We start from the raw sequence: 16,679 nt of genomic DNA, 5'->3' as shown, positions 1-16,679 counted from the left end.
GAATATTTTCTTCTTCTTTTTCTCTTTATAACCCACCTCAGAATATAAAAGACATAATAGATGTTTTAATTTTTACATCTTTCCGACTGGGAAAATGTCCAGAATAAGATCCAAACAAAACAAATTAAATAATTTTGTGCACGCAATTATAGAACAGAAGCAACACTCTTCTAAAAGAGGCAATCAAAATACAAAACAGTGTTTTATTTGACAATAAACCTTGGGTTTGGCACTGCATTCTCCCAACCTAGTAAATCTATAAAAAATGTTACTGTCTGTTTCCCTGTCTTACAAGTATTGAATAATAAAGAACTCCACAAATTTTTATTTGAGATTTTTTTTTTAAGCCTCAAAAACAATACTGTTTGTGTGATAAGGCTGGAGGAACTTAACATAATGGAATTGCTTTCCTTTAGAACTGAAATGGGTAAGATCAAAAGTAGACCATTTCTTCAATTGCTTTAATGCTTTTCTGATTGAAGCTGGAGAATATACTCTTTCCTTGAGAAGCTGCTTCAGTATTAGCTTTGCCTTTTCAGTGTTTCAGCAGGAAACACAATGCATTTTTGAATCCTTCCTTTTATCTAACAGCTTTCTCTTTAATATCAGCCTTCAGCGTGGGGCGGGGTAGGGGGAGCACAGGGATGGAGGAGTGGGCTGGACTCTGAAGTCAGGCACGCCTGGGGTCAGGTCTGTGTCTGCCCTCCCTAGACTCCTGGGCTGCTCTGAGATTCAGCATTCTCTTAAAGACATGGGGACTCAGGAGCCCGCCTCTCCAGGCTGGAGGACTTGGAGGAATGTGCCAAGGGTGCCTGCCATGTGCCTGGCACGTAGTAGGTGCTAGTTTCACAGCGACAATCTCATAATCATGAAGACTCCACGGGTGCCGCTACTCTCTGAGAAATAGCTCTCTGAGGCTGCAGAATGCCATCCAGCCTGTGGCAACAGGAACTGGGGGAGACGATCACGGCCAGGTTCTACGCCTGGCCCGACTGTCCTGAGACCCGCGGGGTTTTCTCTTCCTTTCCCATCTCTCACCCCTCTACTGTCCTGTGCATTCCCCTGCAAGACGAAATATTTGAATCTGGGTAAAATCATTTTTGTGACCTTGAAAAACAAAGAAACAAACAAGCTCAGTTGGTCAGTCTGCTGCCTGGGCAGATGAGTGCAGCCCAAGGCGCAGTTGTAGGTGGTGGTGCTGAAGGGTTTGTGGGTCCACTGGCATCCTTTCCTTTGTCCCTGAAGGCGGCCTCCCATGTGGCCATCTTGGCCTGGGCATCCACACACATGTGGGTTCTCCTGCCTGCAGATGAGGTCCCTGGGAAAATGGCCTTTATTGCTGTGTCTTGGGAATGTGTCCGACTTCGGATTGGGAATGCCTTGATTCTTGTTTAGAAAAAAAAAAAAAAAGGCTTCTGAGATACTGCATCCTTGGGAAGTACCGAGGCTTCATTTTTGAATCGTATCTGTAGGAAATACTACCGTGGGATTGTGGCTGCCTGTTCTCAGCGAACATGTAGTGGGTATTACGAACGTCGGTGGGCTGAACTTTAGGAAAGGTCGGGATCCTCTTGAGCCAGTACCAGTTGGAAGGAATGTTGAGTTTTCACAGGAAGCGGGAGAGCCAGTGACGGGTTTGTTTTTAATCAGGATGCTGACATTTTCCTGGAGCGGCAGAGCAGCGGAGACTTTTTGCAGGACAGCAACTCGGAAAGGAGCCCATCAGGGGCCGCCTTCTGGGTTCTTGTGCTTACAGCTTATGTTTGCCAGGCAAAGTCTACGGATGAAAGATGGAGCTATTTAGGGAGTCTCAGTGTTAACATCTGGCAGTTATCATATCTCAAGATAATTTTTCTTATTAGGGCAATAGGCAGGATTCACCAAAGTGGAAAAAAAAAAAGGTATGCATGGAAATGAATACACGACATTACTCTTTGTTAAATTTGGAAAACAGAAAAATAACAAATACTTTAAGTGATAATTACTAAATTTTTAGAAAGCAGCATGAAATTAGGTAATTATAGAAACCAACACATATGGAGACAATATAACCAAACATTTAAAAACTGTCAATTTTTTTGTATAAATGTAATAATGCAGAAATTATCTAGAAAACCATTTATCAAGTGGCAGATTTGAATAATAGAAATTTCATTTTAGAAAGAAAAAAGAAAAGAATCCAAACATTCCATTTATCTTGACTTTAAAAAAAGAGTGTCTCTGTATATTTCAGGAAGAGACATTGCTTAAGTGTTTTAAAATTTTCTCTTTCTATACATGCAAGTCCTAGAAGGCTCCAAGAAAAGCTCCCCCCTCCCACCTTTAACTGCTTTAAAATGATATGCCATCCTGGGCACAGCTTCTCTCTGTGAAATGATGTACTTGCTCAAGAAGCTGGGCTGTGTTCTGTCCTCCCCCAGCCCTAGATTCGTCTGGTTATAGAAATCGTATGCTGACTCATGGCCCACATCCATCCCCCACCAATTATTAAAGGAAATGGGACCTGCTTTTGCTGTCTGAGTGCAGAGGTGCCCCTCACCCACTCCCACCAGAGAGGGGAGAGGACCCTAGGGGTGCAGGCAAGGGCATTCCTTTCATGGGTCCTAAGACATTCCTGTCCAATCATACCAATACACAGCCCTCTGGAGGCAGAGTGGTGAGATTTCCGCCCCCCCTCCCCCCTGCCAAATATCTGCATTTTATTTGTTTAATTTATTTTTTAATTGAGGCATAGTTGAGTATGCTAGTTTCAGGGGTATTTTAAAAATCTTACAGTAACATTTCCTAGGGTTTACTTCTATTTTCTAGCTCTAGCTGGAGAAATGCATTAAAATTAATGCTAGCCCTAGTGTAAAGGTACCTCAGTAAAAAACCTGCTTCATTTTTTAGATGCTCTGTATCATAATTTCTGAATACTAATGAATGTTTCTATTTTAGGTTTGCACAACACTACGATATTGATAAAGACGCTGCAGTGGATTATAAGGTTTTCTTGAAGAACCTCAGTTCAAATAATGACTTGAACCTTAAATATAATACGGGAAGTCAAGGTCAGTCTTTTTAAAACGCACAGCTAAAGCTTTCAGTATCCTTTAGCATGGTAATTCCCCGTCTGTGACTCTGCCCTGAGGAAGTGCTTTAAAATACGGAAAATGCGTTATCCACCAAGACAGTCATGGCATCCTTATCTGTTAAGATGACATACATGTCTGACAACAGGGAAAGGGTTAAGTGAGTCACAGCTTATCCACATGGTAAACTGTGCAGCCACAAGCAATGATCTTCACAGAGTTAATTATAACTTGGAAAAATGTATGTGCGATATCAGTAAATGATTAGAAGGGAACTCTGAACTATGGATTGTCTTTTAAGTGGGATGTCTCTGGGTATTTGATTCTTTCTGCTACCTCTGTATTTTCAAAAATTACTGATAGTGAACATGTAACTACTCTTTTAATGATGGGACAAACCTTGATACAAAAGGGGAAATAGTTGAGTCGGTGTAGTTACACCGGACGCGTAAAGCCAGGCTCATGTAGGCATACAGCCTTGAGAAGGAAAAGCTTTCCTCGTGCCAGTGGAAATCCCAGCCTCTGGAACGTAATGCCTAGGGTTGCACAGTTCTGCAGGGAGCAGGGGTCCAGCTCCTCCAGGGTAGACATATGAAGCATGCAGCAGGAGGTGCTCCCTTCCAGGCTCTAGGTTGTTTGAGGCAAGCAGTTTTCTTGCCTCAGGGGCTTGCCACGTGGGACTGGCTCATTCAAGATGGGTTGTCACTGTCTGAGATCAATGCAAGTGATTCCAGCAAATATGCATGGACTACTTTCTCTGATTCCCTGATCTGCCTGACTAGCAAGCTTAAAAAAAACAACAACTATAAATTCTCAGATTTCAGCCCAGTTTCACTAACCGAGATAGTGTATAGCAGATCCCAGGACTCTTACTTTTCAAAGCCTTACTAGTTTGGGGAGTTACTAGACAATGTGGCCAGCCCAGGACCCTTTCATCCTTTACATTGTGTTAGCTCACCTGCAAGTCACTGTGCTAACAGGCCCTTCACTGAGCACAAAGCCAAGTAAAATACTCTCGACTTTAAGAAGTGTGTGTGTGCGTGTGCGCATGCAGGCGTGTGTGTGTTTGTAGGTCTATGCACATACATATATGCTAATAGGACTAGTCCTGTTGATATTTTAATAAGATGGATGAGATAAAGCATGTCACATAAAATAATCTTAAAAAAACATCTGTTTATTGTGCTCTGTGTAGTTACTTTATAAACCTTAACTTTCAATTTTTTCTCAACAGCTTTGTGAGGTAGATATTATTATCCCATATCTTAAGAGGAGAAAACTTGGACTCAGAGGTGTTAAATGAATTTCCCAAAGTAACATAGCTAGTTTGTGGTAGAGTCAAGATTTGAACTGTTAACCTCCGACTCTTTGTGACCTCATGGACTATACGGTCCATGGATTCTCCAGCCCAGAATCCTGGAGTGGGTAGCCATTCCTTTCTCCAGCGAATCTTCCCAACCCTGGGATAGAACCCAGGTCTCCCGCACTGCAGGCAGATTCTTTACCAGCTGAGCCACCAGGGAAGCCCAAGAATACTGGAGTGGGTAGCCCTTCCCTTCTCCAGCGGATCTTCCCAACACAGGGATAGAACCCAGGTCTCCCGCACTGCAGGCGGATTCTTTACCAGCTGAGCCACCAGGGAAGCCCAAGAATACTGGAGTGGGTAGCCTACGCCTTCTCCAGGAGATCTTCCTGACCCAAGAATCAAACTGGTGTCTCCTGCACTGCAGGCAGATTCTTTACCAGCTAGCTACCAGGGAATCACTCAGTTCCAAAAAAAAAAAAACTATTTAAATGCCTAGAAGAGAAAAACGAAGTGTCATGGCGTTCATGGGAGGAAGAAGGATGTCTGATTAAGGGGGCACTTTTGCAGGACTGGGGTTCACAGGATGTGTGTGAGGAGCACCAGGGGAGTGAGCACTCTGGGCTAAGGGCCCTTGGGGGTAACATGTTTGGCAGAAGCCTGGGGCTGTGCACACTAAGCTCAAGTGGGATAGGAGGTGGGATCTAGCCTGATTATAGAGGATGTTCAAAACCAGTAGGGTTATGTGCCTAACTTGGTAATCACAGTAAGCGACCTCGCCTCCAGAGTGTTCTTTCATTGCCAGCCACCAGGCTGAACATGCTCCTGTACTGGGTCTTTTTGTATTTCCTGCAGCCCTGGGAGGCAGGCACTGATGTGGATGAGTAACAAGTTAAAATAAACAACCAAACTGTCCCTACCACCCAGGAATAACCACTATCAGCATTATTCCTGGCATCTGTTCATACCTCAATACGGAAAGGAGAGACAGCTCTCTAACACTAGTAATATACATCTTTGAATAAAGCTTCTGTTCCACTTTTCAGATTCATTTTGATGATAGAAACTATCCTTATGTCGAATGGTTTTGCTCTTCTCTATTGAATACATTCTCTTGAAGTGCTTTATTCTCTTTGTCTTCTTCTTCTGTATACATAAGGATCATCTTAGGTCTTTTAGCTACCTCTGTAATTTGATTTTCACTGAGGACCATGTTGCTATGTCCGCTTTATTTATCCGATGATGTTGTTTCCTCTGGCCTATTCTATTGTTTTCCTCTCTCACTGTTTTACTATCTTGTTATTGAACTCTTGTTTTAATAAATTTGTGTTCTTATTAAAATGTGCTGTAAGTAATTCTGTACTTGAATTACGTTTTCTTCCAAGGTAGGAGCCTTGATTTTTCACATTATATTCCTCTCCTTCTTTCTCTATCCACCATCCCCTTCCCCTAACTTTTTTCTTGTAGAGTTTGTGTCAAAAGAAATTTGCATTGATTGAGCATATTTGTTTCCATTATATTAGTACATCTTCAGCTAATCCCAAATAATATTATACTAATTCACATGAAGGGCTTCCCTGGCGGCTCAGGGGACACTGCAGGAGACACAGGTTCAGTCCTTGGGTTGGGAAGATCCCCTGGAGGAGGAAATGGCAACCCATTCCAGTATTCTTGTCTGAGAGATCCCATGGACAGAAAAGCCTGGCCGGCTACAGTCCATCGGGCTGCAAAACTTTGGACATGACGTAGTGGCTAAATAACAAAAAACAACTCGCGTGAGTTACAAGAACTTTAGGCAGCATTTTCTAGATTCTTCTCTCCTATCCTTTGTTATATTGCTATCATAAATCATACTTTATATACACCATAAACACAGGCAAGCTGTGCAGCTAGGCCAAAAAGAAAAAAAAAGCAAAAGCAAAAGACTCCTCCGAAACCCAGGGTACATTTCTCAGCTTCTGTTGTTCTGCTGAGATTTCCTCTCTGTTCATTCATTAGTAGTATATTGTCCTTCATATTCTCAAACACTGTTACTTAACATTTTTAAATACTTTAAATTTTTTAACTGCTAATTTCAACATCTAGGTCATTTCACTATTTGGTCTTTATTGATTTCCTTTTTAAAAATGTGGCTCATAGTGTCCTATGGTTTTTTGTTTGTTTTTTTATCTATGTCTAGTAATTTTGGAAATTATCCTAGATACAGTAAATTTTGCCTTGTAGAGATTATGAATTCTATTATGTTCCTCTGAAGAACTTAAGTTTTTGTTTTGGTAGCCAATTTACCTTCAGTTCTGTTCAGTTCAGTCACTCAGTCATGTCTGACTCTATGCGACCCCATGAATCGCAGCACGCCAGGCCTCCCTGTCCATCACCAACTCCCGGAGTTCACTCAAACTCACATCCATCGAGTCCGTGATGCCATCCAGCCATCTTATCCTCTGTTGTCCCCTTCTCCTCCTGTCCCCAATCCCTCCCAGCATCAGAGTCTTTTCCAGTGAGTCAACTCTTCGCATGAGGTGGCCAAAGTACTGGAGTTTCAGCTTTAGCATCATTCCTCCCAAAGAAATCCCAGGGTTGATCTCCTTCAGAATGGACTGATTGGATCTCCTTGCAGTCCAAGGGACTCTCAAGAGTCTTCTCCAACACCACAGTTCAAAAGCATCAGTTCTTTGGCGCTCAGCTTTCTTCGCAGTCCAATTCTCACATCCATACGTGACCACTGGAAAAACCATAGCCTTGACTAGATGGACCTTTGTTGGCAAAGTAATGTCTCTGCTTTTCAATATGCTATCTAGGTTGGTCATAACTTTCCTTCCAAGCAGTAAGCAACTTTTAATTTCATGGCTGCAGTCACCATCTGCAGTGATTTCGGAGCCCCCCAAAAATAAAGACTGACACTGTTTCCACTGTTTCCCCATCTATTTGCCACGAAGTGATGGGACCAGATGCCATGATCTTCGTTTTCTAAATGTTGAGCTTTAAGCCAGTTTTTTCACTCTCTTCTTTCACTTTCAGCAAGAGGCTTTTGAGTTCCTCTTCACTTTCTGCCATGAGGGTGGTGTCATCTGCATATCTGAGGTTATTGATATTTCTCCTGGCGATCTTGATTCCAGCTTGTGCTGCTTCCAGCCCAGCGTTTCTCATGATGTACTCTGCATAGAAGTTAAATAAGCAGGGTGACAATATACAGCCTTGACGTACTCCTTTTCCTATTTGGAACCAGTCTGTTGTTCCATGTCCAGTTCTAACTGTTGCTTCCTGACCTGCATATAAGTTTCTCAAGAGGCAGGTCAGGTGGTCTGGTATTCCCATCTCTTTCAGAATTTTCCACAGTTTATTGTGATACACAGTAAAAGGCTTTGGCATAGTCAATAAAGCAGAAATAGATGTTTTTCTGGAACTCTCTTGCTTTTTCGATGATCCAGCAGATGTTGGCAATTTGATCTCTGGTTCCTCTGCCTTTTCTAAAACCAGCTTGAATATCTGGAAGTTCACGGTTCACATACTGGTGAAGTCTGGCTTCGAGAATTTTGAGCATTACTTTACTAGCATGTGAGATGAGTGCAATTGTGCGGTAGTTTGAGCATTCTTTGGCATTGCCTTTCTTTGGGATTGGAATGAAAACTGACCTTTTCCAGTCCTGTGGCCACTGCTGAGTTTTCCAAATTTGCTGGCATATTGAGTGCAGCACTTTCACAGCATCATCTTTCAGGATTTGAAATAGCTCAACTGGGATTCCGTCACCTCCACTAGCTTTGTTCATAGTGATGCTTTCCAAGGCCCACTTGACTTCACATTCCAGGATGTCTGGCTCTAGGTGAGTGATCACACCATCATGATTATCTGGGTCATGAAGATCTTTTTTGTACAGTTCTTCTGTGTATTCTTGCCACTTCTTCTTAATATCTTCTGCTTCTGTTAGGTCCATACCATTTCTGTCCTTTATTGAGCCCATCTTTGCATGAAATGTTCCCTTGGTATCTGTAATTTTCTTGAAGAGATCTCTAGTCTTCCCCATTCTGTTGTTTTCCTCTATTTCTTTGCCCTTAGTAAAAGACTAGACTCTGTCTTCCCCGAGGGGGTTAACATGTGAAATCTATGTTCTGCTGTTTCGGGCTTCGCTGGGTGTCTTGTTTTCTGCTTTGCACATCTGTAGTTTCTGGTGTTAGCCAGAGATTTTGGCAGGTTTTATTCATAGGCTTTGGAGATTCTCTTCTCTCCCCTTTTCCTTTATTTTTGTGCTTTCCCTCTTTACTTTCCAGTCACTGTGATAGTCTTGAATTCTTTTTTTGATTCCTAAAACCAGAAAGATCCTGGATTTATAGCCAAACTCTAGCCACTTAGCATAATGTTCCAGCCAAGGCCTGCCCTCAGGCAAAAAGCCAAGGAAACAAGAAACTCAGTGAGTTATTTTTCCATTTCTCCAAGTGTTGACTCCAGTTTATGTCATTTGCTTTCCAGTGCCTTCAGAGAGTTTTTTGTATATATTTTGGCCAGAGTTTGTCATTGTTGTCTGCTAGGAGGGTTGCTTCAGTATGAGCCAACCCACCACGACCGGAAGCAAAACTTTCTGGCTGCCCATGTTAAGTTTCTTCTTGCTTCAGTTTATCACAGTGTAAATTTTGAGGGGAAAAATTGGAAGGGGGCAGTATAAATGCATAGTGAAAATTTTATGTTAAACTTATAGTTTATATTTTATACAAACTATATAAAAGTTATATTTATAGTTATAAAACTATTCAATTTTTTTTTTTTTGCTTGGCTGATTTTTACCCTTTTTCCTTTTACTTATTTTCTTAAGTATTGTAAGAAAGGCATCTCCAGTTCATACATTTACAGTGACCCACTTCTGGACATAGAACAATATTTATCTTCTACTAATTTTTCATATTTCTGGATTTTCTGCTTTTGTTCTTAATAAGCCATTGTCATCTTGCTTATCAAAAACGCCATCCATTTGAGCACACGAGGAAAGGACACTGGGGTGTGAGTTCCTTTTTCCCGCACCTGCGACGTACATAGCTGTCCACTGAAGCTGTTTTGCGTTTCCTCTCTATTCCATTTCAAATCAACCAGAATCCTTCCCAGGAAATTTTGGGAAAATCAGGAGGGGGCAGGAATTATTAAGCTGCAGAGAAGAGGGAAAGCTGCTCTGACTGCAGTGAGAGAGGAGCCAGTGAATATGGCACAGCTGAGTTTGTCAGCCCCCTTCTGTGGCACCTAGAGCTGCTCAGCCCACTTCCCGAATACTGTCCTGCGTGTAGAAAAGCCACCCACAATGCATTGCTGCAAATGGATGAACTTCCTGCTGTGAGCCCCTTTAGAGTAGCAGCAGCCCCCCAGGGCGGAGCGAGCACAGGAAGAGGCATCGGGAAGCAGGGGGGAGACCCACCTCCCCGAGTGAGACCGGCCTGGCTCCCCACCCCTCAGTGAGTGAGGCCCTTGCAGCTTCCGTGTTCCGAGAGCCCACGTTTCAAGCACTCAGCATACTGGAACCACAGAACTCCAGACTGTGTTCTAAAGGACTGGCTTTGTATTTTATCCTGTAGCCACAGGGATCCACTAGAGGAGACTTCCTTTTTTTTTTTCTTTTACTTTTCTTCTCTTTTTTTCCGTTTCTTTCTTTCTTTCTTGTGTGTGTGTGTGTGTGTGTGTGTGTGTGTGTGTGTGTGTGTGAGGTAGAAAATGGAATTCCAGATGACTAGCAGTTTGTTAACTGCAGCTGAGTAGTTATAAGTGTGCTTAATTTGAGTGGAGCTTATTTGCAGACATTTTAGGAAATAAATCTGGGAAACCATTTGTGATTCTCTGCAGTCGACTTTGACAGAGAAAACGGCTATATCTTAGATTTATTTTATTCTCTTTTATTATAAAAGTAATACATGCTTGTCGCAAAAAGGCCAGAAAGCACAAAAACACAAACTCCCACTTCCCTATAATCCTGCCGCTGTGTTTTCTTGGTGTATTATCCTCCCAGGTCTTATTTCTGATGCATCGATGGATGGATGGATGACAGAAAAATACCCAAAATAAGTGTTAAAGTGAAAATTAAATTATGATAAATTGTCTTTTCTTTCAATCATGAAACAGTTTCAAGGGAGATTTTTTGCATTCATGGTTTAGACAGGCCCTTTGTTTTTAATATCTGTGAACCATAATTTATAAGACCAGTCTTCCATTAGTGGGTATTTAAGTTGCTGCATTTTCCTCCTGCTTATAGACAGTACAGAACATATCCTTGCACACACGCCTCTGTCCTATTTTCCTCTAGGATAAGGTTCTAGAAGGGAATTTGAGAATATTCAAGTACCAGGTTTTCTGCATACAAGCCAAAACTGATTTCTTTCTTTGTCATTTGCCTTAATCCCTGCCTATTTGACAAGCAGGAAAAAATTAACTGGTGTTAATTAGACCTTTTAAATTACGAATGAGTCTGAGCAGTTTTTCATACCTTGCTTGGCTTTTTAAAAGTCCTTTTAAAAAATGTCAATTACATGTTTAAACCTTAGTCTATTGTGTGATTGGGGATTTATATTTATCTTACTGATTCATGAGAGCTACTCATATATTGTGGAAATTAAGTTGTATTTCTCACATATATTAACAATAGTTTTTCCCAGTCATTTTTCTTTCATTGTCACCTGTGTGTTTTTTAACCAAATCAAAATTAAATATTTATGTTGTCAGGACTCTCCGTTATTTACATGATTTCTGGCTCTGATGCGTGCTCTGGAAAGGACTTCTCACACAGTGATTGTGTATCTCACACAGTGATTCTGTATCGATTACATGATATTCATCTTAATTTTATTCTACTACTTTTCTGGGTTTATTAGTCTACTTAGTGTACATTTACTCTGTCTAGATTTACCCTAGATAAGATAGCAAGTAGATTAATTTTATTTTTTTCTAAAATGTCTAATAATTCTAATAGCACTCATTATAAATGTTTATGTTTTGGTTTATTTGAGTCTTAATCTTTAACATGCAGGTGATAATGAAAAGGAAGTACTTAATACTTGAATGTATGTTTGACAGTCTTCATAAACTGAAGTTCTTTTGTTTTAATAGAGATCCTGTGGGAGAATCAACGAGTCAAAAGTTCCAAAAGAGAAGAACCCCCCAGTTCCGCTGTATCTGACAATATCTGGAAAAACTACTCCTTGGATGAAATTGAGACGGCCTTTTGCCTAGAGGTAAGATTGTTTTCCCAGTGCCAGGGTTATCTAAACTGTGAACCGAGAAAGTGAACAGCTCTGGAAAACCACCAGCCTAGACACTGTCTCTAAACTGTGTTTGGAACCCGCCGACATCTCCCGGAACACTGAGACCTCCGCAAACAAAAATGCATGGCTAATAATGACCTCGATGAGAGATTGATTCTCAGGCACCGCCTTGGTGCCACTCACGCTCTTAAATCTAGCAAGAAATATTTAGACCTATATACAGACATGATACAACTTTGCTGAGTAAAATAAAGGAGAGCCTGAATAGATGAAGAGGTCTTTTCTAGTTCTTGGACTGGAAGATTTAGTATTAACACATGGTCTCTCTACATCTGGGAGTGTATATTTATATATGTACACACATATACATATATATTTTTTGTTGTTCTGAAAAGTTACAATAGAGGGCTTATGCTGTCACATATATAACATTTTATAAAGACATAATAATTAAGACAATATAGCAGTGGTACAGCAGTGAACATTCAAACTGAATTAAAACAATAGTTGCTTAATGAACTGATCTTGATATATGAATTTCACACACAATGTGCGGCCTTCCAGTAGAGGGATGGGGACAAGGGAGGAGAATATTCAGTAATAATTATTGAGATAATTCCCTAGACAGCCATCTGGGGAGAAAAGCTTGGAACCTTCCACTCTTCACACCAAAATAAATTCTATATGCACCAGCTATTTAAGCTTGAAAATAAAAAATCTGAGTGAAAATTTTTAAACTTGAAACTTAGACATTTAAGCACGAAATAGAGCCCCCAAATCATGAAAGACAAAGATTGGTAAATTTGTCTTAAAATGAAAAAGCATTTGTACAGCAAAACTTTGCATAAACAAGTGATAAACTTGGCAAAGCGTGTGCCACATAACTGACAGATAAATAATAGCTGTCCCTAACATGTAGAACTTTTTATAAGTTATTAATTTAAAATTTTCAGCAGGAAATTGTCAATGAGAAAAAAGTAACCAAAGCCAATACAGATTAAGGGCATTGGAGGAAGGGGCACATGAATATTCCACTGGTAGATTAGTAAAAACTTGTTTTCCTTAGTTGTTGTTAATGAACTTATTGTTTTCATGAAAACACGGCCATTCCAAAACACATGACCGTTATGAAAAGATGTAAGCAATTCTGAAAAGTATAAAGAAGAGAGTAATAAATTAAATCCACCACCCAGAAATAATCGAAGGCAACATTTGGTGAACATAATTCTAGGCCTGTCTTTATATATTAATAGAAGGATGGCTGCATCAGTGGGTGGGTGGGTGGATACACAGAGAGAAATAATTTTATAAGAAGAGAATCATGCTCCTCTTTACAAATAAGGCATATTTAATTTAAATTTCTTTGAGTTTACCAGAAGTGAAAAAAAAAAAAAAATCATCACCGCTCATGGGGTTTTCGGAGAAGGCAATGGCAACCCACTCCAGTACTCTCGCCTGGAAAATTCCATGGACGGAGGAGCCTGGTAGGCTGCAGTCCATAGGGTTGCTAAGAGTTGGACACGACTGAGTGACTTCCCTTTCACTTTTCCTTTCATGCATTGGAGAAGGAAATGGCAACTCACTCCAGTATTCTTGCCTGGAGAATCCCAGGGATGAGGGAACCTGGTGGGCTGCTGTCTGTGGGGTTGCACAGAGTCGGACACGACTGAAGCGACTCAGCAGCTGCAGCAGCAGCATGGGGTTTTCTCGGCAAGAATACTGGAGTGGTTTGCCATTCCTCCTCTAGTGGACCATGTTTTGTCAGAACTCTCCTCTGTGACCTGTCCATCTTGGGTGGTCCTCTATGGCATGGCTCATAGCTTCATTGAGTTACGTAAGCCCCTTCACCGCAACAAGGCTGTGATACCACTCTAATGGCAGAAAGTGAAGAGGAACTAAAGAGCCTCTTGATGAGGGTGAAAGAGGAGAGTGAAAAAGCTGGCTTAAAACTCAGCATTCAAAAAACTAAGATCATGGCATCCGGTCCATCACTTCATGGCAAGAAGAAGGGGAAAAAGTGGAAACAGTGACAGGTTTTCTTTTTGGAGGCTCCAAAATCACTGTGGACAGTGACTGCAGCCATGGAATTAAAAGATGCTTGCTCCTTGAAAGGAAAAGATGCTTTCTCCTTTCCTTGAAAGGAAAGCTATGACAAAGCTAGACGGCATTTTAAAAAAGTGGAGACATCACTTTGCCAACGTAAGGTCCGTCTAGTCAAAGCAGTGATTTTTCCAATAGTCATGTATGGATGTGAGAGTTGGACCATAAAGAAGGCTGAGCTCTGAAGAATTGATGCTTTCGAATTGTGGTGCTTGAGAAGACTCTTAGAGTCCCCTGGACAGCAAGGAGATCAAATCAGTTGATTTCTAAAGGAAATCAACCCTGACTGTTCATCGGAAGGGCTGATGTTGAAGCTGAAGCTGCAATACTTTGGCTATCTGATGAAAAGAGCTGACTCATTGGAAAAGATCCTGATGCTGGGACAGCTTGAAGGCAGGAGGAGAAGGAGGTGACCGAGGATGAGATGGTTGGGTAGCATCACTGACTTAATGGACATAAGTTGGAGCAAACTCTGGGAGATAGTGATGGACAGGGAAACCTGGAAATCTGGCTGCGGTCCATGGGGCTGCAAAGAGTTGGACATGACTGAGCGACTGAACAGCAACGAGAAATGGGGCTGCTTCTGTGCCCGGCAGTGTTCTAAGCGGCCCTCAGGTTTTCAGGCCTCGTGGCAACTCGAGAAGCTGGGTACCGTTATCATCCTGGTTTCCAGCTGAGGAGACTGAAGCTTGAGGAGGTGTAACAACCTGCCCAGGTTACTCTGCCAGAGACTCTCGGGCCCAGGTCCTCTTCATGACATAGTCCTCAAGTGAAGCCAAAGATATTTCTGGACTTTCGATATTTCTTTGCCACAAGAAATATTCGGTCCCAAGAAGGACTTCGAGACAAGAGAAAAGATTAACAAAGCCGTGACGAGTTGGAGAAATGACGGTGTTTTGAAGGATGTCTCAATTACAGACAGTAAGGGCTGGCTCTGCTGTGAAACTCCTCGAGACTGGCACTTCCTGTGTTTCTTCCACCCTCCCTCCCCTCACAGTTTTTTGCTGTTTGTATTATATTCTTAGAGTTTCTAATATTTACATTCTGTCCTGCTACCATAATTCCCCCAGTTGTTTCACCCTCATTTTATATCTGCATGAATTCAGGACGTATCGCTCCCCTTGCTTATCCCTTTCAGAGTACTTTATTTTGATCTGTTCTTGGGTTGCCTGGATTTCATTGTCAAGTAATTCCCTCAAGAAAGGCTCATGGGTGCTTTATTCCCTTTGTGTTTTTTTCATACTATCTCTCTCTCTCTCTTTTTTTTTTTTTCATTTGAACGACAACTTGGCTGGATATAATTCTTCCACCATTCCTTTTTTTTACTCAAAATGTTGTTTTTCTACAATGTCTTCTGGCACTGGGTCTTCTAGAGAAGAACCCTGAGGTCAACAGATTTTTTTTTTTCCCTTCCTGTAGATAACTTTTTTTTTCCTACCATGATGCCAAAAGTATTTTTTCTTGATCCTTGAAATGGAAAAACAAAACTCAGCTGGCTTGACATGGAGTATTCTGTCGGTTTCCTGGAACACAGACTATTCTTTTGATGAATGGAGATTCAGTTCCTCATTCCAGGAAAAATTTCCCTGTGTCGTGTCACGAATACCTCCTCCCTCCATCCTTCCTACCCCCTCCTGTCTTCCTGGCATATTTCTTTCTTTCCTTCAGTGGTCTCCCCGCTTATCCTTACATTGGGCCATCTTTGTCTATCCTTGATGATAATCATCCTCTCTTAGTATGCCATCATCTTCATTTTTCCTCTGCTTTCACTGAGATTCTGTCAAGCCATTCCTGCTTTGTTTGGCTTGCGAGATCTTAGTTCCCCAAGCAGAGGCTGAACTCAGGGCCCTGGCAGTGAAAGTGCTGAGCCCTAGCCACTGGACGGCCAGGGAATTCCCAAGCCATTCCTTTACCATTAATTTTAATTTCAGCCTTGTCTTTTATTCTTGCTGTTCCTAATTTGTTATTAGTTCCTTAGTAACGTTTTTGTTTTCTATTTTTTTTTTCATTGTTTTAGCATCTTCAAGCTTTTCTTGTGATGAATTTGTATTCTTACTTAGCTCCTTTTTATCGTATGAAACCCTCGCTGGTGATATATGTATGTATTTTGCCACTGTGTGTTCTTACAGGTTGGGTTGTCTTCTGCTTGACGTTTGTTTGTTTCCTTTCTGTAGAGTGTTTGCACAGTTGCAGAGCCATCTATTTCCATCCCATTTGCGCTTGGCTTGAGATCCACTCGTATGATGGATGTAGTCGTATTTTCGCTGCTGTACAGTTTTCCATTAGCTACATATACACAAATTATAGACTGTCCCGTGCTTGGACATTTGGGTGGTTTCTGGTTTTGTGCTAATTCAAATGATGCCACTGTGAGTGGTTGCCTACATATCTTCTGGTGTGTATGTGCAGAGGGAGTGATGCCCAGGCATTCCTTGCTAGGTTGTAGGGAACACATTCTCATCCTTCACTGGCAGTATCCAGTTCAGAACACCAATTTGCACTCACACTGGGAGCATAAGGGAATTCCTATTGTCCCATGTACTCACCAACACTTGAAGTCATTAGTATTTTACATTTTTATAAGTCTGATGATATTTAAATGGCATTTCAGCAATAATTAAATTTTATTTCTCTTTCTACTGATGTGTCAAATAGCTTTTTTACACTTTGCAACCTTTCTTCAGAACATTTTTGGTAAAACTATATCCATTTTTAACAAAGATTTGTTGAGCGCCTGTGTGCCTATGTGCCTGCTAAGTTGCTTCAGTCGTGTCTGATTCTCTGTGACCCCGTGGACTGCAGCCCCCCAGGCTCCTCTGTCCATGGGATTCTCCAGGTAAGAATGCTGGAGTGGGTTGCCATGCGTTCTTCCAGGGGATCTTCCCAACCTAGGGGTCAAACCGGCATTTCTTACATTTCCTGCATTGAGAGGCATGTTCTTTACCACCAGCACCACCCGGGAACCTCCTGTTGAGT

The 16,679-nt window shown here is 41.5% G+C and overlaps 1 protein-coding gene across 1 annotated transcript in view; it reads left to right on the top strand.

The window, feature by feature from the left end:
* EFCAB6 (EF-hand calcium binding domain 6) overlaps positions 1 to 16,679 on the top strand; it is a 268,456-nt gene that overhangs the window by 83,251 nt on the left and 168,526 nt on the right. The window contains exons 8-9 of the mRNA XM_069581729.1: positions 2,938 to 3,050; positions 11,449 to 11,573. Coding sequence (XP_069437830.1) covers positions 2,938 to 3,050; positions 11,449 to 11,573 — 238 coding nt within the window. The remainder of the gene's footprint in view (positions 1 to 2,937; positions 3,051 to 11,448; positions 11,574 to 16,679) is intronic.

The sequence above is a fragment of the Ovis canadensis genome, chromosome 3, assembly GCF_042477335.2.
Source record: "Ovis canadensis isolate MfBH-ARS-UI-01 breed Bighorn chromosome 3, ARS-UI_OviCan_v2, whole genome shotgun sequence".
In the NCBI taxonomy this organism is placed as follows: Eukaryota; Metazoa; Chordata; class Mammalia; order Artiodactyla; family Bovidae; genus Ovis; species Ovis canadensis.
This window is presented reverse-complemented; position numbering and strand designations above follow the sequence as displayed.